The sequence below is a fragment of the Euprymna scolopes genome, chromosome 4, assembly GCF_053919585.1.
Source record: "Euprymna scolopes isolate OS-2025 chromosome 4, ASM5391958v1, whole genome shotgun sequence".
NCBI lineage: Eukaryota > Metazoa > Mollusca > Cephalopoda > Sepiida > Sepiolidae > Euprymna > Euprymna scolopes.
Window position 1 is genome coordinate 176,344,862 of NC_136485.1, and position 24,864 is coordinate 176,369,725.

The window sequence follows — 24,864 nt, forward strand, 5'->3', positions numbered from 1 at the left end:
CTTGATATCTAGGGGTTCGTCTGTGATTCCCCGTATCCTGTGGGTGGTAGGTATCAGGATCCTGCTGGTGCACCCTAATATTTTCAATATTTCTGGGCCACTCGAACACGTCTGGGCACCGGTATCTGCAATGGCCTGGATGCGGTGTTTTCGACGGCTTACTCCCTTATTCAAAGCGCACCCGAATTTAGCCTGGGACTCTGGTATCAGGGACACATCGACCATTAATGAGGGTGGTGGCTCAGGGGGACTTCTCCTGAACCCACCACTGCTCCATGCAAGGTGTGGCACTGCTGCTATTCTACCTTTTTGATTGTAACATGCCGGTGCCCCCTCCATTCTGCTGCCGAAAATATTCGATTGACGTGTGGCATCGTTTGTTGACTCCGCCGTCGACCTCTCCTGTTTCCGCCACACTCTTTGTAAGTGGCCTGTGACGCCACAATTAAAACATTTTAGCCCCCTCGCTGGGCAGTTCTTCCACCCTTTTAACCCACTGGGGTGTGAGGTCCTCCCACACCCTTCACAAGGACTATTCTGAGGGGTTTTGAGCGGCTGCTCCTTCCGAGATGGTTTTTTCTCGGTTGTTAGTAGGCCAAAAGTCGAGTGTCCCTCTGAGCCTCGTTGCAACTGAGGAGCAGACGTCTCTGTAGTTTCTAAACTAACCAGCCTGTGAAGCTTCTGCTCCACAGTGGTTAGAATATTTGCTTCGGCCAGCAATTTACACTGGTACTCCGCATTTGCCAGACCAGCTACGAGTTGGCCAGCTACCATGTCCTCCGAATAGTTTACGGCTTGCCGGCAGTTCTCGTTGGGGCACAGAACTGTGAAATTGCAAAACCGTGCCTGGGACCGAAGCTTTGCCAAGAACTGTGCAGGTCCCTCCCCTGTCTGTTGTCTGATGTTATGAAATTTATGTCTATGCACCTCCGGGTGTAGACCTTTCACCGCAATGAACTGTATATGCCTTAAGAGTTGTTCCTCTGTGACAGAATTGAGGGTTCCAGGCCCAACTAAGTCAAATAAAAGTCTATTTACCTCATTTGAGCAGGCTGTCCTTAGTTCATTGCGGATTTCCACGGGGTCGGTAAGGCCGCACATTTATTTGTATCGGGCCCACGAGTCGATGAAAAGCGCCCAGTCCGCGTCGGTGAATCCATGTTCGATACGTGGCCGGTCTGGTTTCTTGGTGTTAGACCGACTCGAGGCACTCCCTCCGCGAAGCTCATTGTTTTCTCTTTGCAGATTTATTAGTTGTTGAATCAACTGCATGTATTGGCCGTCCTCGTGTTGTCCTGACGCCATTATACTCCAAAAATCGTGCAAAAGAAATTATGTTGAAAAATAAATCCTGTTCGTAGCGCCATGTAAGGTTTCCGAGTCGACTATCGTCGTAGTCGTCGTTCTTCTACCCGTGCGTGCGTGCTCTATATATACTAATAATCAGATGACGGTGTCACTCTTTTGTGTGTCCCGTCTTAATGGTCATTCCTATTCTCTACACTGGTCTTCTGATCGAGCAGTCTCAATTTTTCTTTAGTCCACCATATGAACAGTTCAGAGTATCTTACTAGTGATACTGCCCATGTATTTATGCCTTTTATTAGGTTTTTGCTATATAATTATTATTGTTGTTGTTGTTGTTATTATTATTATTATTATTATTATTATTATTATTATTATTATTATGTTATCATCATCATCATCATCATCATTATTATTATTATGTTATCATCATCATCATCATTATTATTGATGCTTGTTAAGACACAATCGATAGGTCGATTTTTAAAAAAAAAATGTCTTTTTTAGCAAAATCAATATTCCGTACTTAATTGCCATGCTGACAAGAGTAATATATCAAAAAATCCATGCACAAGTACCAGTTTTGTTTAAGTATTTCCCAATCCGAATTAATTTTGGTATGTTTTACGAGAGTACCTAGCATAGTATAAACACGTTAAGAACGATTTCAGAATAAACACCCCCAATCTCGAAGCATTTATAATTTAGTTTTTTGGGTTGGGTGTGGGAGCACAGGGAGAGGAGTGGCAGCCCAAAAAATTAACTTATAAATGAGAGAAAAAAAAGGTAGATATGAATACTCTCCACAAAAAACAAACAAACAAAAAACAGAAATAAAAATGACCCCCACCTCACATCTAAAAAAAAAAAGAAGAAAAACTTTCGGCAAATGTGTATTTCAGCGGCGTAAACTATTTGTCAGACAAAAATTTATAAAAACTATTTTATTTTTTTTTTTTTATAAAACACACATTATTAGACCCTAAGGATGAATAAATCCCGAAAAAAATGTAATTTTTATTATTTTTTCAACATTTTTTTTATTAGACTAACTGTACAACTGGACCATGGTTCCACGCAAGAGCGTAAAAAGGCAAAATTTGGCCTAAAAAAGGCCAATCTTGCAATACTTAGAAAGGCCAAATTTTCAAAACAAGATGGCGGCCTCGATTGTTGTACATTTAATAAAAAAATGTTGAAAAAAACAATAAAAATGAAATTTTTCCGGGTTTTAATTTTAGCCTTATGGTCTAATAATGTGTTTTATATAAAAATAATTTTTATACATTTTTTTGTCCGTCAAATAATTTTAATTTACGTTGCTGAAATACCCAGTTGCCAAACTTTCCTTACGTGGACAAGACTCTCCAATGCACCCCCCCCCCCAAAAAAAAACACCCGCTCTTTTCAAAAATAATTTCCATCCAGCAAATTCAAAAATAAAAATAAAAACTCTCCCGCGTGACGTATTCTTGTCGAGTGTTTCCAATATGGAGTGGGGATCGATTTACTAGAACGTTGTAATTAAAAATCGAGCCCCCTTTTAAATATCTAAAATTGACTTTTTTGTTTTTATTTTTGATAATCTGGTAGATTAGTGTCCAATCGATGATAATCCACTGAAAAAAAAAATTGCCCCCCCCCCAAAAGCAAACAAACAAAATTATAAGGGGGTTCGCATTGTACACGTCCAACTCTTAATGTTATTTTTCACGGTGAAAGGCTATAAATTTACCGCTTCCTCGAAACCATGGCAACAGAGATCGAAGTCCAGCTGACAATTTAACAAGATGGCCTCGTTTCAGTAAGTACCTGTTCCTTTTTCGAAGAAGCAAAAGAAATTTCTCGTTTTTTATAACTTAAAAAAAAAAATTCATGTTCAAATCAACATAAAACTGAGGTCACACACAAATTTAATATAATGAATGTTTTCCCAAGTTTTTTTTTAATAATAAAAATAAAGAAATATAAAATGACGGAACATTAACAATGGGGAAACATTTTCTAATCTTCACCGGTTCAAAAAGCGCAGTGTTTAAATTTGTGTTTTCCATCCATCAAACTGGAATTTCTTATTTTGTAAGTCGATTATTGTTTTTTTTGATAAAACTTAACTTGAAAAAAATTCTTTTATCGTAACGAATTATTCAATAATATATATCTGTTAATAATAATGTGAACTAGTTTTTAAACAAATATTTAATTTTGTTAAATTTTTTGTTTTTTCGAGAAAGTCACATGAAACAAGACGGACACTTATTTTTTAATTTTATTTTCGTGAAAATAAAACAAAAGCATGTTTCTGCATTTCTCTTACCGTGCTATATATTTTTTTTTTTTTAGAAATAATATTTTCAAATTATATTCAAATTTTACAATATCTTTTTTTTATTCTTATTAAATTGTTAGGTAAAAGTACAGAATGATTACAAAACACCCCCCTCTTCATGTTAAGAATGGCTTTCTAAATAACGTTATTTCAGCACGAGGCACTTCTGCATGTCAGTGACATGAGGCGAATGTGTGTATTTTAGTTTCAAGAACAGAACCGCTGAGAGATGTCACTTGTCAGCCAAAGAACAGGGGTCAATAACTCTTCTTTTTCTAAAAGTACGTGCAAACTAAAATTATATTTTGCTGTTTTTTGTTTTGTTATCTATACTGCACAACCCCTACATTTTTGTTGTTGTTTAATCTATAGTAGTCACGTCCCGCAACACGTGCATGTGGGCTCTGTTTCATTATCCCTTTTTGCTAGGCACAGCCAGAAGGGAAGGAGAGAGTAAGTATTTTTTGACGAAGTTTCTCTTTAAAATCCACCAAAAATCAAGTAATTATCCAAATTATACAAAATTTTCACCGATTATTAAGAATGAACTTTACAATGGAGTAATTTTTTTTCATAATCGATATATATATATATATATATATATATATATATATATATATATAATTTTTGCTTACACCCCCTTCTTTATTTGTGGTTACAAATATGCTGAAAATCCTGAATAAAATATATTGTATTGTGAGGAGAGTGGGGATTGCAGATAAAAAAAAAAAACCCAACTAATTTTAGGGCTGAAAGTCCGAATCTTGAATGTGTTTCGAAATGTGAAATTCATTAAATATGTTAATAATAATTAATATCTTTCAGATTAGCAAAAAAAAAAAAAAAAAAAAAAAATTCATTATTTTTATGAAAAATACTACTTTTAAATTTGTGAAAAATAAATAAATTTTCATTTAGTGATCCCAATATTGCAAATACTGTTGTTTTTACTTAAAACTACATCAATCTGTTAACTCCATCTTAAATACTGAATATAAAGTACATGAATGCCAAATCAAATTAAATTGAAGTAAATTATTAAACCATTCTTAACAGGAGGAGTGGTGCAGTCGTGAATTGACCCTAACATGGTAACATGGACAAAGTTTTTTTTTCTTTTGCAATGTGCAAAAGTGGGCGTGGCTTATACGGACTATATATTTTTTAACAGATTTATCACAGTATCTGATTATTCGTTTCAGTTAAAATATGATATTTGAAACATAAGTGCTTTGTTTTTTACTTGTCACCACTTATCAAGGCCCGAATGCCACTCGAGGATAAGGGTTAATGAATGTAAGGTGGTAGTTTAGTGATCATTAATGGAGAAAATTGGGTAGAATTTGATTATTTATGGGGACGGCTCAACAAGATTTTTGTTTACATTGGATTTGAAGGTTACCATGTTGTATTTAACTAGGAAGCAGGCCAGTGGGAACAGCGTTCCACATGCGGTCAGTTCTGGGAAAGAAGCTTTGTTCATGGAATTTACGTTTAGATTTAGTCACAGTTAGAGAGTTGGGGAAAACGTATATAGTGGTTGTAGATAGTCGAGTGTTTTTGTGCAAGTTTGGCAAGGGGGAACTATAGATTGAAGTTTAGTCGAGCGAAAAGTACTTTTAAAGATTTCATATTTAGGTTCAAAATTAAAAGCAATAAGTTATTCACAAACTGTAGGAGATTCTATTTGCAAAATAATAAAAAAAAACACTTTAAATTGATGGTACCCAGGTCATTTTTATTTTTAAACGTTTGAAATCAGTATTTTCTATTTTTATAAATATTTCATAGAAAATTGTTTCTGTAATAATAAATACGAAATCTGCATAAATAAAAATATATTTAAGCTTATTTTACAACCAATAAAGTCATGTGCCCCCCCACCTAGTATGATTAATTAAAAACACCTTAAATTGAATTTGATTCATTAAGTTCTTAACTGAATTTCCAAAACTAAACTTACATAACATGCATAAATATCAACAATGCACATTTATTTCTTTTGTAAATAAATGTTTGTATTCAAACTGAGGAAGTCCGATACTATCAAGTCGCCTGATGTTGCCCGGTTATAAAATAAGCTTAAATATGATATTTTAATGTATGCAGATTTCGTGTTTATTATTATAGAGCAAATACTCCATTGATTATTATACTGTACCCAATATGTAGTAGTGATTTTAAAAGATAATAAAAAATGACTTGGGTGTCATCAGCTAAAATCGAAACCAAAATATATTCCAGCCTTAGTCATTAAGTTTAAAATGACGTCAGGACGTTAAAATTTGAGATGGTGACAAACAAATTAAAACTTTTAGTATAATAATAATAGATTATTAATATACTATGCATATATATATATATATATATATATATACTAGCAGAAGTACCCGTCGTTGACTGCGTTCAAAAACAGCCTACAGAAAATGGACTGTGATTGATAAAAGTATGATAGGTTATGAAAAGGAGGGGGTTGTAAAGAGATAGGTTTTGATACTCAAAAATTTTACCCTAAGCAAAATATGATGAAAGTAAAGATAATTTTTGCGAAAATATATTTTTTTATATCAACTTTGTTTCCATTCGTAGCAAAGAGTGACCAACACAATGATGTTTCCTTACAAAGAGAAAATGTTATATATATAATAATATAAATATACAAGAAATAAATGTTACCATAGTCAATAAAAGTTACTTTTATGGTAGAAAAGTTCATTGGTTTGTATTTTTAAGTAGTTTGTAAAAAAAAAAAAATTTTTTTTAATTCACGAACCGGTTTCAAAAAGAATCAAAATGGCAGCGACTTTAAAATGGAGAGCTCCATTTTCAATATGAAGGAGGGGCACCTAAGCATTCTGTGTTAACAATTTAAGAGAGTTCCATCAACGTAAGGAGTATTTATAAACATATTTTAATGTTTTCCGTTATTGTGTGCTTCAGGAATATTCGATTATAGCATGTGTAGTTTATATAAAAGTTCATTTAAGTAGTTATCGCCTCAAATTATGTTTTAATTTCGGTTCGCTGAAATTATTTCAAGTAAAGAGCATTAAAAACTATTTCAAAACAAAAAAAACATGAACTGAATTTTTATTGACAATGGTAACATTTATTTCTTGTATATTTATTTTTTCGGTAGTCGTTTGCTGGCTTTTCTGCTAAACACTCTTACTAAATAATATCGATGAAATATCGAAAAACAAAGAAACAAAAACAGTTTTGAAAAATAATGAAGCTTTACTTAATTTAGTAAAATAATCCGAAAGAGAAAAATGGGATATTAAAAAAGTAAACACGTAATTACTTTAGTTTTTAAAGCAAAGAATCGATATAAATATGAATAAGAAGAAAATGGTGCCCTTTTCAAGAAGAACAGTTTCGTTTCAGTTTTACAGTATTGAATGGTGTAGTATTGTGCCGTCGGATTCAGGGTTGTACTATTGTAATGTAAAGAACACGCAGAAAGGGTTGTAATCAACTGAATTCCTTATAGTACACTGACAAAAAAAGCTTAAACAGATATATAAATAAAAATAAAAAGGTTATGTAAATGTTTTTAAAAATACACGTAATCACGTGAGCAGGATTTTTTCCTTCTTTTGACACAATAACAAGTAACGTTCTTATTTTTTATTATTTATCTATTTTCGAAAGAGTGCCACGTGCAAGTGGAGAAGGAAAAAAAACAGAGTTATGCAAAATTTGTGTTGAGAATTGTCTAAAGTTCCGACTTTTTTTTTTTTTTTGCTTTCACTTTAATAAGAACGTGAATTTATGAGGTGAATTTATTCGACACAATATAATTCAACTCAAAAAATAAATAAAAGCTAACGGGAATTAAGATTAAAGTTAAGGTCTTATTGTGGACCCTCGGCCCTTTTAAAAAACCTTGTTAAACTTTGTGACATATTTACATTCTATGGAGGTCAGGCACGAACGAACACCCAATAATTTTATTATACCATATTTCTTCAAACTGAAACATAATTATCAAAGTATACTTACGCATATAGATATGAAAAGTCTTTGTTAAAGTTTGTGCCATATTTCCATGGAGTACAGGTGCGAACGCAGACCCCACAATTTTATTATACCATCCCTATTTAAGCTGAAACATACTTATCAAAGTGTTCTTATATACATCTATATCAAAAACCCTTGTAAACGTTTTCTTTTTTCATTTTTTATTTCCATACTTTGGGGGTCAGGCATAAACGCAGACCCCACAAATTTTATGAACCACCGTTCTGCCAGATCAAACATACCCATTTCTGATCCTCGATACATCTTCTATCATTATATGTAATCAGTTTTTTAAAATAGTCAACCATATAGGAGGCTATTTGTGACCAGACACACAAACACACAGCTTTATACATATATATTATATATGTTATGGTGTTAAATCGTAATAAAATGAAAGGAACACAGGACTTTTAGGAATGAACATGTATTCACATATATTACAGGCAAAGCGGGTTGAGCAATACCATTCCTCAACTGTTGGGCGTTTGCACACAACCTCCTTGGCCGCATACCAATCTTTGACTCTGGGCATCGGAAGTGACGTCACCAGAGAAAGTGACGTCATGAGGTAGTCCATTAATCCCATGGAGGAGCGTCTCCAACCCCCCCCCCCCCACTCCCACCCAAGCTTTTTGTTCGTAAAAGCTGTCCATACCTCTTCCTTTTAGGGTTTACCATCAATGGCTCAGTAAGCTTTCTCTTACAGAACAACCACCGTAGTTCAGGTGTTGGTTGAGGAGGTTCAAGATCAAAAATTTCGAAGACAGTGTCTATCGGCTCATCTTCCAATGGTGAACTGTCACTGGTTTCAACTGATCGACATCTTCTTAGTTAGTTTTGGTGACGTTTGTGGGTATATGTTGGTCCTTGGATGATATATACCATGTCACCAACTCTCTTAGTAATTGTACCCACCTCCCAGAATGATGTGTTGTTTTTATAACTTTTGAAAAATACTCTTTCACCTGATCTGAAAAGTTTACTGGGTACACAAGTGGTCACTCGTGGCCTTGACTGTTTGGGTAAGAGCTTGCCAAAAACGGATCTCACTTTCCACGCAAACAGCATTTCTGCAGGTGAGACTGCTGTTGGTGTGTTCGGGTTGGGTGTAATCCTATACACGTGTAGAAATTGTTGAAATGCTTCTTTTTTTTAATCTCTGGTAGAGACACCGGGAGTTCTCTGATTGTGTTGCCTATCATCGTTTTTATTTCTGAAGAGTGGCAAGATGGAATCTTCAAACGGATCCCTTTTCAATGGTATTAGCCTAGATAGGCTATCCGCATGGCTAATTTGTTTCTCATCAGTTTTGTCAGCCTCCTTAGGTTGCTTTGGCTTGGGGAATTCTTTTGGCACGAGTTTTTTAGCTTCCAGCTTTGCAGTTTCAGGTTTTTTGCCTCCTTTGGCAGATTCTGTTGAAGCTTCCTTTTTCGATTTCTTTGTTGCTGCAAATGGGACGTTCTGTTTCCTCCTGAAAACAGGCAGAGTGTTTTCTTTTAGTTCGAATCTTGCTATATCCTTTGTATATTTTCCTAGTCCTGGTGAGAATATTTCTGGAAATTCCTCTTTTAACTCATCCTTCAGTTGTTATGCTTCCATAGACGAGTCTTCTACCCTATGACAGAATTTATTCATAGGTTGGTCCCACAATTCAAATCACTCCATCCAATCAGTACCGAAGATGTTTTCGGATGTCCTATGTACATACACTTTCACTTTTTTAGTAACACCATTTAAGATCACCGGGAGTGTGAGCTCTCACGCAAATTCCACTTTATCGCCTGTTGCAGCTGATTTGTTCGTCTTCCGCATTGTTGATTTCCTTAGCCTTTTTTCCACGTCTTAAGGTTAATGATGGACAGGTCTGATCCAGAATCCAATTGTAGATGCACAGTTTTATTTGCGATGTTAACTGTGACATATTTGCACCGATTGTTATCCGAATCCAAGTCGAATCTAGTCTGTCGGAGGCTGTTCTTGTCCTTGTTCATCCTGCACTGGATCGCTTTGTGGTCCTTCCTGCCACATTTGTTGCAGTGCTTATCTTTGTAAAAACATTGACTCGAACAATGTTTCCTGCTGCAGCAATAGCACAGGCTTGTAAGGGATCTGGGTCTTGTGACTGGGTGGTATTTATTAGGTATAGACTGAGTTTTCTTATTTCCAGCTTTGCTTTTTCAGGGTGAGTATTTTTCCGGTCTGAAGGTCGTCCTTCTAATGAATGTTGCACCTGACTCCTTGACATGTCTCTAGTTGTTCCTTATGCAGACTACCCGTTGACAATCCTCGGCCAACTTCTGGAGGGTGAGGCCCTGTTCGCTCTCAAGTCTAGAGAGAACACGTCTAATCACAGCGTTTTTGGATGAGACTGGACCCTGTGCAAAAATTAAACACTTGAAGTCAACTGCCGATAAGTCAGATAGACGGAAATCATCGCAGTGTTTATTTACCATGGACGCAAAGGTTAGGTAATTGTCGTCATCGCTTTTTTGCAGGTTCAAATACTTTCATCTTCTATGAAAGAGCGTAGAATTCGGGCTGAACAGTTCGGATAAAAGTTTGACCGCTTCAGAAATTTCCAATTCACTCGTCTTTCTGGGGAGAATATAATCCACAAACTTGCTGTTCTGTTGTCCTTAATTTTCTCAAAAGTAGGCAAACTTTCTTAGCGTTGCTCCACTCTTGACAATCCACTAGAAAGCGTTAAACATCCCATCAAACTCTGGTTGGTAGTTGAAAAAGCAAAACTGTCATCCCTGTGTTTTGTTCTATCAAATATTTTTAACAATAGCTCTTGTCTCTGTTGTTGGCATTTTCTCCTCCAACGCTTGTTGCCTCTCTAGAAATTGTAACTGGAGCTGTTTATCATGTTCTTTTAAATTTTCCTCAGCCTTCTGCTGCTGGTCCATCTGGGCCTTGATTAGCTGTATTAATACTGCTTTAACCTCCTCCATCTTGTAATAGGCTTTTCCAAACACACAAAAAAAAATTTTATTTCCGTTTTTGACTGGAGAAGAGAGATAAAATAAATAAAAAAATAAAAGAAAATGTCCTTTAATTGAGTGTGTGTGTATGAGGAGGGAGCAATATACTCCTTGCTTCTTGGTAAAAACCTTAGAGATATGAGGGTGGACAAAAAGAGAACTTTTTACTTGAGAAACAAAAACAAAAAATATAATGTGATACAAAACAGTTGCAAAAGAATAAAAATAATTGTGGAATTGTCTGGAAGTTAACCAAAATGGTTAGGTTTTTTTTTATGTGTGCATGGGTGTGTGTGTGTGTGGGGGGGAGTTGTCCCCACGAAGAAGAAACAAAAATTTTTTCACTTTAGAACCGACAGTTAAGAATAGAATATTTAAGAAAATTACACTCAATGAAAAAAAGTATTTCCTTTAGTCCAAGTAAAGCGAAAGGAACAAAAAAAACATTTCTCTCCCATTAAAATATTGCATAAAATTAGCAGGAGAAGCAAAGGCAAAAAAAACAACTTTTCACTTCATTTGAAAAATGTCCAAATTTGCATAAGAATAAACCGTAGACAGGTTACAATTAGAATTGTTCTCGCTGTGAAATTGGGTCAACATTTTTCTCTTTTTTTTTTTCTTCTTTCAATAAGCAACCAAATTAATTTTTATGGCATTAAATGCGTTTAGTAGAGTTCTTTTCAATTTAAATATAGAGACAGAAAGATTAACTTACAACTGAGTCGAGCGCTTTGCCATATGTTCGTTTCTTTTTTTTTTTTTAATTTTAGAATTTTGTTTTTAGAATGTAATTGCCAGCCGAATTTTTAGCTTGTAAATATTTTTTATTTTTATTATTTTTTTTTAATTACATTTTCACCCCAAACAAGGCACATTGCCACTTTGGTGTAGGGGGCTACTATCAGGGGAAACAACGACTAGGGTACTATGTAGGGATTTGGGCAGCAAGATGTCGGTTCACGTTGCACTTGAACTTCTGCACGTCAGTACAGTTGGGGAAGCAGGGACCTGGAATGGAATTCTAAAGTCTAGCGGTTCTGGGGAAAAAACTACTGGAGTAGAAAGATCTTTTATATCTAGGGATCTCTACAGTGTGGGGGTGGGATTTAGCAGCTTGTCTGGTTTATCGAGGGTGTTCACGTCGTGGGGACACAAGTGCTTGAAGTTCCTCAGAGCATTCACCATTAAAATACTTGTAGAACAGGCAGAGGGATGCAACGTTTCGTCGATGGGACAGAGGCTGAAGCTTAGATGCTAGTTCAGGGCCTATTAGATTTGCGACTCTCTTTTGAACCTTGTCAAGGAGCGAGAGACTAGTAGCCGATGCACCAGCCCAAATATGACAGCAATACTCCATACATGGGCGAATAGTGGCCTTATAGAGGTAAAGGATACTTTCGGGTGTTAGTAGTTTTTTAGCATGGTAGAGAGAGCCCACCTTTCTTGCAGCGGCCCTAGCAATGCCTTCAAAGTAATTGTTCCAGCTCATGTTTCCTGTGAACGTTAGGCCAAGGAGTTTGAAAGATGTACTCTCAGATAAAGAGTCGTTGGCCATTGCTATAGGTGGTAGAAAAGGTTTTTTGTAATTATTGAATGAAACTAGTTTAGTCTTGGCGGCATTGAACGTGACCATCCATTTTTGTCCCCATTCCACTACTGATTGGAGGTCATCCTCTAGTATTTCTGCCATTTCTTTAGATATGTGTTCATTTGTTTTCCTGTCGTGCCTGTTATAGAGTGTGGTGTCATCAGCATATATACCCATCTTGGAGGCAATTTTGTCGGGGAGGTCATTTATGAATATCAGGAACAGTAGAGGTCCAAGGATAGACCCCTGGGGAACTCCCACATTTATATCATATTGTTTAGAAGTACGACCATCGAGGACAACCTGGATTGTTCTCTTATCTAAGAAGAATTTAATTATGTTAAGTATTCTACCAGTGATATCGTATGATCTAATTTTCCTGAGGAGACCCTCATGCCATACCCTGTCAAAAGCCTTAGATATATCTAGAGCTACCGCTCTGCCCTCCCCAGCTTTGTCCAGTGAATGGTATATACGTTCAGAGATTAGTTAAGATCCATATTGTTGGTCAGTCAGTAGTTTAGCATCTGTAAGATGCTGGACTAGAGCATGGTTAATTAAGGTCTCAAATATTTTGGCAAAAAGTGGGAGGAGGCTAATGGGGCGATAATTTGATGGGTCTGTCCTTTCGCCAGAATTCTTGAATACTGGTACCACAGAAGCAGTTTTCCAACAGCCCTGAAAGCAAGCTTCATTAAGGCATTTGTTGTAGAGTTTGGAGAGAACTGGAGCTACTTCGGCTGAGCACTTTTTAATAGCACAGCTGGGATGAGATCTGGTCCACATGCTTTTGAAGTGTCAAGGTTTTTTATGATAGCATGCACCTGAGCAGGGGTGATTTTCAGATCGTCTAGCATGGCGTTTTTCGGCATAGGAAATTCAGGGGTAGGGGGTGGTTGGAAGGGTCCAGTGTGGAGTTTGAGGCAAACCGACTGGCAAGCATGTTAGCCTTCTCGGTTGCTGAGCAAACAACCTCGTGATTGTTGGTTAGTGGGGGAAATGTTGATTGCCCATTATTTACTACACTGTTGTAGATTTTCCAGAAGTCTCGAGTTCCTAGTTTTTGTGCTTCAATGCGTTTTTTAGTGGTTTCCGTAAATTCTCTCTTAGCTGTCGCTATTTCTTTCTTAACGTTACTTCTAGCTTCTATGTACTTCTGTCTGTTTGAACTGGACTTATGTCGGTTAAATCTGTGGTATGCATGCTGCCTCTGAGTAATGGCAGTTGCGCAAGTCAAAGTAAACCATTGGGGAGAATGGGGCTTGCTATAAAATTTTCGCATGGGAACATGCACTTCGATTGCAGTTTTGAACCATTCAGTGGTCTCATTTGCGCACTGTTCGGAAGGAAGAGAAAAAATATTTCCCCATGGGGCATCTCTGATAAGATCTCTGATGGCTTCCCAGTCAGCCTTTTTATAATATCTCGTTGTTTTGAGCACTACCTCTTCAGTTTTGGCTCTAGAGTTTAGGGCGATTTCAACCATTATCACTGCATTATCAGCGTTCTCAATTGGGCTGTTGGCATTCGTTATACAATCATCGAGAACTGTGGTCAAAAACAGATCTAGAAGTGATGCATGTTGTTCTTTCTGGTCAGGGAAACGGGTTGGAAATGTAACAATTTGTGATAAGGAGTGAGATATAGAGAAGCTATGAGTTGTGCTGCCCGCTGCATCTGTGTAAGTAGAGAATCCAAGCCAGTTTTTGTGGTGGACATTAAAGTCACTAAATACATGTACTTGTGCGCTAGTGTTGAGGGAGAGTGCTGTGTCCATGCTGTCAGAGACTTTGTTTATTATGATGCAGTCCTGGGTCGAGGGAGAGCGGTAGAGAATGTTCTTTTGAAGTTAAATTAATTTCATTCTTTTCATATTTTGTGGAGTTAACCCGTGTGAAAGTCAAATCTGACGTCGCCAGTTGTTATGGTGTTAAATGGTAATAAAACGAAGGAACACAGGATTTTTAGGAACGAACAAGTATTCACATATATTATAGGCAAACCGGGTTGAGCAATACCATTCCTCAACAGGCGGGCGTTTGCATACAACCTCCTTGGCCGTGTGCCAATCTCTGACTGCCGGGCACTGGTACTCATTACCGGAAGTGATGTCATGAGATAGTCCATTAATTTCGTGGAGGGGCGTCTCCAACAATATATTTATTTATTTACAAAAATCATATTTATTTATTTATTGATATTTATTGTTCCAAAAGTAATGCGTCCTATTTTTATTCCACCTGAATGGATCAGAGGAGATTGCAAATTGCATTGTTATGATTGAACATATGCATTCATATCCTGAAAGTTTTATCTATTTGTTGCAGATATTGACAGTGTTAGACTCTAAGAAAGCAATCCTTGTCATGGACGTGCATCAGAAGTCGTGATGCGTCATTGAATTTCTGGCTAAATTGCATTGAGAATGGTGGTGACTATGTAGAAAAATAAATTCTAGAGCACAAAGGTTGCTTGTTTTAATGGTACCACTCCCATCTTCATAGCTCTTCAACTTTTGAGTTGAAAAATAGGAGGCTTTACTTTTTTAATGACTCATAAAATAATAATTCATGAAATATATACTTATGGCAATTATGCTATACAGAGGCTTCTGTGTTTCATCCCCTCTAAGGAATTGTTATGGGATGAAACCCAGAAGCCTCTGTGTAGCTTAATTGCCATAAGTATATATTTCATAACTTACTACCTATCTTTACTCACATATTGAATACTATTGAAGTAAATATTAAAAATCGATTCATAAAGTATATCTCCTTGTAATATTTTCTGAGGAATTGTCTGGAAAATTTTAATAATTTAAAATTTTAATAATTTAAAATTCTAATTAATTAATTGAATTTAATTAAATTGTAAAACAAAATCTAATTGAAATGATTTCAGGATCGATACGCAAAATATTCTTTTCATGACCGATTTAATTTACAAAGTCATCTTTTGCACTAGGTGATAATAAACACAAGAGCTTTAATTTGATTCATTAAAAAGGTCATTTTAATATAATGTTTTCTTGGGTCAACAATGACAGCCGGAAATAAAGAACTCCAAATGAAATTGTAGTTCTTGTATAAAAATCAGAATTGTCCAATCAAATGCCAATGATTTGTTTTTCATGATCACCTTCAAGTCGGAACAATGAAGAAATGATTTTCTCATCACAATTTTATGTTGAAGGATTGAAAAGTTTGCAAGAGTACATTTTCTATATTTGATGAATGTGATTTTTTTTTTTTTTTTTTTTTAACGAGGAAATCGCCACTTATCAAGGCCCAGAGGCCACTTAAGAATAAGGGTTAAAGAGTGTACGGTGGTCAAAAGGACAATGTAGTAATCGTTAGAAGTGTAAATTTGGTAAATTGGATTACTTAAGGGGAACGGATCAAGAACTTGTTTACATTGGACTTGAAGATTACCAAATTGTAGTCAGCTGTAAAGCAGTTTCATGTGCAGTTCTAAGAAAGAAGCTTTTTTCATGGGATCTACGTTTAGGTTTGGGCACAGATAAGGAGTGGGTGAAATTGTTGATAGTGTTTTCAGCTAGATGAGTGTTTCTCGTGAATGTTTGGTGAGGGGGGAACCATAAATTGGAGCTCAGACGAGCACTCGCCATGAAAATAACAATGAAACAGAGACAAACTTGCAACGTCTCTTCTGTGAGATAGAGGTCATAAGGAAGAGAAAAGGGCATCTCCCACTAGGCTACAAAGTCTGTTCTGAACTCTAGTAAGGCAGGATAAGGTCTTCTGCCAATTAATGCTAATTCTTAAGACCCAACTCTATATCGGGGACCCATAATTAAGGCCCACCTGTTTTTGTAAAAACGATTTCTCATTGGTCAACCAATCTAAACGGCAGAAAAAACATGAATTGGAATTGGTGAGCAAATCACAAACTCCAACACAAGTGAAAGTTCCCATTAAAAGAACTAACACTTGAAGAATTTTCTAGAGAATGATTGGTTAACTTAGTGAGACAGAATGAGAAAAGGACTTGGCGACTAGTCAAAAACACAGATGTTAAAAAGACTGAAAAGAATTCTTTTACAAATTCAACCTGTTCTCAAAGACAAAAGCTTAAAGAAAACTTAAAGTTTCAAACGAAGATGTAGCACTAGTAAGATTCCTCAATGTGTCTTTTTTCCCAACAAGAACAGCATAAGGTATTTTTTTAGTACTTGTACATATTTGTGTTTTAATAAATATTGCTATTCTGTCAGTGTTGCAATTTTTTTATGTCTCACTTCTTCTTTTCGGCAGCAGTTATTCTTCTTCCTCTTCTTCTTCATGTGCACGAGATATCATTTCTCACACACACACAAAAAAAAAAACGTCTTTTTATGCTGACACTCAAACCCTGACAGTACCCAAATTTGCATTAATCCTATTTTTGTCTTAATTTTTGTGTCAGACGAGTGTGTCTCTACAATGGGCTAAACCATAGGCGCTTATGGCCATATCTTTCAGCACCATTATTACATATTCACAGAGGGATTGTCTTGTTTTTGGGTTGCAAACAGAACCAACCTTTTATTTAAGTTCTTGATATAGCTGAATCCATACTAAAATACACATTAGTGTTTATTACCAAGTGGAGGATGGATTTTAAATAATAGAACTGTTATTTTTTTCTTATCTATACAAGTTGGAACAATAAAATTGTTGTCATAGAAAAGACAACATGATTCCATTTCCATTTGATGAAAACCTAGTTGGCCAGTTACGTACAAATCCCAAGAGCGATATGAGCCTTCTATAATATCTGAAGGTGACACAATGTTCGAGTGAGATCGGAAATGGGCCATTATACAACTCATGTTTTCTACCGATCTAAGTTATGACATGAAACCGAACCATTGCCAGCATCCTAAAAATGCAAATCCAGACGGTTCAACGCTTGAGGGCACAGCTCAATTTGGTGTGGTTTCAAGTGAGGCCACATCACATCTTCGAAGTCGGTTGAAAGTCACCAAAGTGTACCTGGATATGCTGAAGAATGAGGTCATCCTCTGGTGCTATCAGGTGGCCACTGGCAAACCCTGGGTGTGGCAGCAGGATTTGGTGCTGGTCCACAAGTCCAAAAACCTGGTATGGCTTCAAGAATGCTACAACTTTGTACCCTTTTGTCATTGCGTGAATCGATCTTGGCTTGAGTAATTTTTTTTTTTTTACTGATAAGAAGTGAACAGTTTAGAAAAAAACATAATACTCACATGCACATGTCTCAGTTTCTTTCCGGTTTTTTTTTTTTTTTTTACTTCATTTTTTTTTTTTTTTTTTTTTTTTCAGTTTTCACAAGTGATGAATTTGGAGATGTGGATGAACAATCAGAATCTCATTTCCAAAGAAAATGGTCAGATTTTTGTTGGCAGCGAGGAATTCAATTCGGCAACATCAGCTCTTGGAGCCTACATAGACATTTTCAAAACTGGAAACCATGTCAACACCAATAGCAAACCGGTTGGAGCATACGAAAGGAAAGTCGGTGATTTATTGTTGCCAAAGCCTTGCCTTCAAGTAACGACTGAACGGTCATTAGATGATGGTGTTTGCGGTACTCCATATGAAATTCATCTTTTCAACCAGAAAAAGAAAATAGAAAAACAGCATGAAATTCTCCTTTCTTCATCTGTAAATACAGATGTTATTTCACGAGGTAGATGTTTTTTGTTTTTATTTCTTTATTAATTTTTCTTTTTTGTTTTAATTTTTTTGTTTTAATTTAAAAAAAAAAAAATTTGTTTGATAAAGCATTTTACACCTAAACTATTTAAATTTATGGGGGAGAGCAACCTATGTAGGAAGTTTATCAGCCAGATGTTTGTTCACATTTAAAAATTTTTTTCTTTTTCTTTTTTCTCTTTTTTTTTTTTCTTTTTTCATCCCAAACACTGCATATTGACACTTGGGCATAAGGGCTACTATTTGGGGTCATGTTTAGCATATGGGGAGTCGGGTTATGAGATTTCTGTTCAAATTACACATAAACTTCTGCATGTCAGTACAATCAAGGAAGCAGGAAACAAGGATGGAATTCCAAAGTATAGCAGTCGGAGAGAAGAAAGTGTTAGAGTAGAAGGTTTTCTGTTATCTAGAATCTCTACAGTTTTAAGGAGTGGGATTTTGTTGTTTGTCAGGTTGGTCTGAAGTATGTACGTTGAGGAGGCATCAGAGCACATTCCATTAAAGTACTTGTAAAACATGTGCAGGGATGCAACATTGCAGTGATGGGACAGATGTTGGAGCTTGGCTGATAGTGTGGGAACTATTGCATTTGAGACTTTTAAAAAATTTTCTTTTTTGATCTTATGTAAGAGGGAAAGACTAGTGGTAGATGCACCAGCCTAGATGTAGCGACAATACTTCATGCATAGGTGAATGGTGAATTACATTTCTGTATGCTGATGTCATAGAAACCAGGAGCTGGAAGGGGATTCCAAATACATCTAATGAGTTTTTTATCTTTAATTGTTGCCTGGTGCTACCAGACCAGGCTGTCTATTGGCTTCCTGAGACAAAATGCACGTATATTAAACTTCTGTTTTTGTTTTCTCTTTTGTAAAACTTAATTATGTTCTGCAAAAACAAAAACAACAGCCCCTTTCCCCTTCCTATTTTTTTTTCTTTCCTTCCCTACTTCCCAACCCTGTCGGTGGGGCATTAGAATACACTGACTGTCCCCCTGCAGAGAGTAAAAGCCTCTCATAGGGGCCACCTGTTGACCGTGGGTGGCGACTCGTAATGACTCGGAAAAGGATCCTGATAGCTGGGCAACTGATGTCTAGGGAAATTAAAGATATCAGTTGCAACACTCCACTTTGGCCTTGTGCAAGGCTAGACGGGCGGTCGGAGGGGCCCGATCCGATCAATCGGGTAGTTACGTCAAGCCCTAACACATCTTCTACTTTCCTCTAAACCGTAACAAATACAGTTCTACCCTGTACCACTATAAACTATATACATACTTTCTCCTCTTTTCCATGTGTTAGAAGGTAGTGGCTAGGGTCAAATGTGCCAAATAATTAAAGTCATGACGTGGCTGTATAGTGCCAGAAGTTACCATAAATGGCTTGGATTGTGTGACTAAAGGATTATGGGTGCTCATGCCTCCCATTTGGGACATGTATACTGTTTATATAGCACTGGCATGACAAGGCGAATGGATTTCCCCCTTAACATGCCCCAATATTGGACTTTGAGGTGGGTGGGGACCATAAACAATGAATTAAAATATATATATATGGCCAAGTATAAAAACTCCAAGCGCCAACACGTTGACTCGGATAGTTCAGATAATGTACTACATCAAACATCCTCAAAATTTATTGTATTGGAATCCACCAAAGAAACCAAAATAACTGACTTATCACCATTTATTATACATAAAATTATATCGGCATATATTACCCCCAAAAATGTAAAATCTTTAAAAAATAAAACCCTACTGGTGGAAGTGGAAAGAGAAAAACATGTCACTTTTCTCCTAGGAATGAAAACTTTCCACAACATAAATATCAAAACTTATCCACATCCAAAGGCGTAGTAAAATCGAAAGACCTTTCAATGTGCACTACTGAAGAAATAACAAAAGAGCTTAAAAACCAAGGAGTAATAAACGTTAAAAGAATTACAATAAAAAAAGAGAATCAGAATAGACCCACTATCCCAAAAGAAATCAAAATTGGGTTCAACATTTTCAACGTTGAACCCTTTATACCAAACCCGCTTCGGTGCTTTAAATGCCAGAATTTTGGGCACCATGAGGATGCATGTAAGGGATGAGCAGTGTGTGGCAGATGTGGCCAGAAAGATCCAGACCACACTGTCAATGACTGCAATCTTGATTGCAAATGTGCAAATTGTGGAGAAAACCATCCTGCTTATGCAAGAGCATGCAGAATCTGGAAGAAAGAAAAGGAAGTAGTGTCAATAAAACATACCAAAAACATTTCTTTCCTCGAAGCCAGGAAAAATAGTAGATGGATACATGAAGGAAAAGACATACTCTCAAGTCACCTCAACTTGTATTTTTTTTTTTTATTTTATTTTTTTTTAATTACATTTTCACCCCAAACAAGGAACATTGCCACTTTGGTGTAGGTGGCTACTATCAGGGGAAACATCTACTGGGGTACTATGTAGGGATTTGGACAGCGAGATGTTGGTTCACGTTGCACTTGAACTTATGCATGTCAGTACAGTTGGGGAAGCAGTGACCTGGAATGGAATTCCAAAGTCTAGCAGTTCTGGGGAAGAAACTACTGGAGTAGAAAGATCTTTTACATCTAGGGATCTCTACAGTGTGGGCGTGGGATTTTGCAGCTTGTCGTGTCTGTCGAGGGTGTTTACGTCGTGGGGGCACAAGTGCTTGCAGTTCATCAGAGCATTCACCATTATAATACTTGTAGAACAGGCAGAGGGAACGTTTCGACGATGGGACAGGGGCTGAAGCTTAGATGCCAGTTTAGAGCCTATCAGATTTGCGACTCTCTTTTGAACCCTGTCAAGGAGCGAGAGACTAGTAGCCGATGCACCAGCCCAAATATGACAGCAATACTCCATACATGGGCAAATAGTGGCCTTGTAGAGGTACAGGATACTTTCAGGTGTTAGAAGTTTTCTAGCACGGTAGAGAGAGCCCACCTTCCTCGCAGCGGCCCTGGCAATGCTCTCGATGTAATTGTTCCAGCTCATGTTTCCTGTGAACGTTAGGCCAAGGAGCTTGAGAGACGTACTCTCAGATAAAGAGTCGTTGGCCATTGCTATAGGTGGTAGAGAAGGTTTCTTGTAATTATTGAATGAAACCAGTTTTGTCTTGGCGGCATTGAACGTGACCATCCATTTTTGTCCCCATTCCACTACTGATTGGAGGTCATCCTCTAGTGTTTCTGCCATTACTTTAGATATATGTTCATTTGTTTTCCTGTCGTGCCTGCTATAGAGTGTGGTGTCATCAGCATATATACCCATCTCAGAGGCAATTTTGTCGGGGAGGTCATTTATGAATATCAGGAACAGCAGAGGTCCAAGGATAGATCCCTGGGGAACTCCCGCATTTATATCATATTGTTTAGATGTACGACCGTCGAGGACAACCTGGATTTTTCTCTTATCTAAGAAGGATTTAATTATGTTAAGTATTCTACCAGTGATACTGTATGATCTAATTTTCCTGAGGAGACCCTCATGCCATATCCTGTCAAAAGCTTTAGATATATCTAGAGCTACCGCTCTGCCCTCCCCCCCCGCTTTGTCCAGTGAATGGTATATGCGTTCAGAGATTACAGTGAGGATGTCTGCCGTGGAACGGGCTTGTCTAAATCCATATTGTTGGTCGGTCAGACGTTTAGCATCTGTAAGGTGCTGGACTAGAGCATGGTTAATTAAGGTCTCAAATATTTTGGCAAAAAGTGGGAGGAGGTTAATAGGGCGATAATTTAATGGGTCAGTTCTTTCGCCAGAATTCTTGAATACATCCATCCAACATATATATCGTCCAACATCACTAAACAAGACTACAAATACAAAATACTAATAAACAAATTGTTACAATTGGGACCAAACGACTGGCCCAAATTTATAAATGAAATCAAACCAAACATATCATCAAAAATTAATCATCCCATTAAATCATCAACTAATGTTATCAATAAAACAAATTCTCAACCAAAATCAGAACATCCAAAAAAACAAAGTCGATCAAAAGAAAAACCACAAAAGTCACCAGTATGTCGTGCAGATGCTGAAAAAGACAAAACTAAGGAAAAACAAAATCAGTTAAAAGAAAGATCACACGGGTCACCAATACGTCTTCCCCGTGGTGAAAAAAACACACTTGAAAAACAAACAAAAGATACATCTACCAAAAAACAAAATAATATAAAGAAATTACCACAAACAGAAGCCACTACTATTACTACTACTACTACAAATAGATTTACAAAATTAGAAGACATGGAAACTGAAGTTACTCCTCAAACCAAAAAAAATCATCATGAATTACAAGATAATCCAATGGAATTGCCGTGGATTGAAGGCAAATTACAATGAAATTTTATTGTTGCAAACCAAATTTAATCCTTTGGTTATTTGTCTCCAAGAAACCTTACTTAAGAATGAGGACAATTTGAATATAAAACACTATCAACAATATAACTACATTCATAATACAGGACTTAGAGCCTCTGGTGGTGTATCAGTATTCATTAAAAATAACATACCCCAGAGCCAAATTGAATTAAAAACAAATTTGCAAGCGGTTGCCATAAGAGCAACTTTACACAAACCGATAAGCATTTGTTCTTTATACATACCTCCACATGAACAAATCGATGAAAATGAATTGGAGAACTTAATAGGGCAAATACCCAAACTCTTTATTTTCCTAGGGGACTTAAAATAGGGGACTTATGGGGATGCAAGGAAACGGATAGAAAGGGAAAGAAAATTGAAAATCTAATAAATAAAAATAATCTGTGCTTGTTCAACCAAAAAGAAGCCACTCACATCAATCCAACAAATGGAACGCTAAAATAACTGGATACAACATCGAATACTATTCCCAAAATAACTGGATTCGGTATTAAATAACCCACAAAGGGTTGATATGCCGTAAAAAAAAAAATGTTGCATTGCATCAATGTTAACAATTATGGCACATCAACCATTCTGGGGGTGGGAGGGGGCTTATAAAAACATTTTATATGCTGCTCTTGTGTCGCTTGATTGTGTCTCACCATTCATTGCGTCTGGAACAAAAGCTTTCTCAGTGCATTACAACATACGCAAGTCTCATTTCTTTCTGGACAAATGAGATTCAGTCGCCATCATTTTCCATGGTTGAAGTTATGCCATCATTTCTCACTCGTATAAAAAGGACGGGGTCTCTATTTTGCTATGGTTTTAGCCAACATGTATTTCTATTTCATCGCCTCCATGAGAACTCAGCTGATCTATATTCTCTGCTAGTCATCTAAATCCCCCCCCCTCAATTGCATTCCACAAATCATTCTATCATATGACAATCCGCATCACACCAAATCTACGATTACTGTGCCTTTTTGACCCTAATTTTGTAATGTCATTTTTTTTTATAAACAAACAACTTGCTTTCTAATCTAAAAAAACAATGAGTTCTAATTCCTAAATCTATATATTGCACTAACCACAACTGCCAGTCCATTATACAACGCACTCATTTGAGGCCATTTTTTAAAACTAATCTCATCTCTATATATAATAAAATAACGTTTTTTTCCCTTTGCTTTGCATTCACCATTCAGAGTTAATACTACAGTGTGTTCTGAACTCTAGTAAGGCAGGATAAGGTCTTCTGCCAATTAATGCTAATTCTTAAGACCCAACTCTATATCGGGGACCCATAATTAAGGCCCACCTGTTTTTGTAAAAACGATTTCTCATTGGTCAACCAATCTAAACGGCAGAAAAAACATGAATTGGAATTGGTGAGCAAATCACAAACTCCAACACAAGTGAAAGTTCCCATTAAAAGAACTAACACTTGAAGAATTTTCTAGAGAATGATTGGTTAACTTAGTGAGACAGAATGAGAAAAGGACTTGGCGACTAGTCAAAAACACAGATGTTAAAAAGACTGAAAAGAATTCTTTTACAAATTCAACCTGTTCTCAAAGACAAAAGCTTAAAGAAAACTTAAAGTTTCAAACGAAGATGTAGCACTAGTAAGATTCCTCAATGTGTCTTTTTTCCCAACAAGAACAGCATAAGGTATTTTTTTAGTACTTGTACATATTTGTGTTTTAATAAATATTGCTATTCTGTCAGTGTTGCAATTTTTTTATGTCTCACTTCTTCTTTTCGGCAGCAGTTATTCTTCTTCCTCTTCTTCTTCATGTGCACGAGATATCATTTCTCACACACACACAAAAAAAAAAACGTCTTTTTATGCTGACACTCAAACCCTGACAGTACCCAAATTTGCATTAATCCTATTTTTGTCTTAATTTTTGTGTCAGACGAGTGTGTCTCTACAATGGGCTAAACCATAGGCGCTTATGGCCATATCTTTCAGCACCATTATTACATATTCACAGAGGGATTGTCTTGTTTTTGGGTTGCAAACAGAACCAACCTTTTATTTAAGTTCTTGATATAGCTGAATCCATACTAAAATACACATTAGTGTTTATTACCAAGTGGAGGATGGATTTTAAATAATAGAACTGTTATTTTTTTCTTATCTATACAAGTTGGAACAATAAAATTGTTGTCATAGAAAAGACAACATGATTCCATTTCCATTTGATGAAAACCTAGTTGGCCAGTTACGTACAAATCCCAAGAGCGATATGAGCCTTCTATAATATCTGAAGGTGACACAATGTTCGAGTGAGATCGGAAATGGGCCATTATACAACTCATGTTTTCTACCGATCTAAGTTATGACATGAAACCGAACCATTGCCAGCATCCTAAAAATGCAAATCCAGACGGTTCAACGCTTGAGGGCACAGCTCAATTTGGTGTGGTTTCAAGTGAGGCCACATCACATCTTCGAAGTCGGTTGAAAGTCACCAAAGTGTACCTGGATATGCTGAAGAATGAGGTCATCCTCTGGTGCTATCAGGTGGCCAC

The 24,864-nt window shown here is 36.6% G+C and overlaps 1 protein-coding gene across 1 annotated transcript; it reads left to right on the forward strand.

Annotated features, from left to right (window-relative positions):
* The first annotated feature begins 3,279 nt into the window (after positions 1 to 3,279).
* On the forward strand, positions 3,280 to 24,271 carry LOC145272738 (uncharacterized). Its single transcript, XM_080127045.1, has 3 exons — positions 3,280 to 3,384; positions 17,539 to 17,905; positions 24,246 to 24,271. Exons 1-3 carry the CDS (start codon positions 3,295 to 3,297, stop codon positions 24,269 to 24,271), a joined length of 483 nt encoding a protein of 160 aa, XP_079983171.1. The 5' UTR covers positions 3,280 to 3,294.
* The last annotated feature ends 593 nt before the right edge of the window (positions 24,272 to 24,864 follow it).

Bases quoted from the DNA above. Each gene is read 5' to 3' on its own strand.
- LOC145272738 (XM_080127045.1), top strand. From the start codon at position 3,295: ATGGGGAAACATTTTCTAATCTTCACCGGTTCAAAAAGCGCAGTGTTT. The intron at 3,385-17,538 runs GTAAGTCGATTA...TTTTTTTTTCAG, and splicing joins AAACTGGAATTTCTTATTTT to TTTTCACAAGTGATGAATTT. The intron at 17,906-24,245 runs GTAGATGTTTTT...TTTTTGTGTCAG, and splicing joins TACAGATGTTATTTCACGAG to ACGAGTGTGTCTCTACAATG.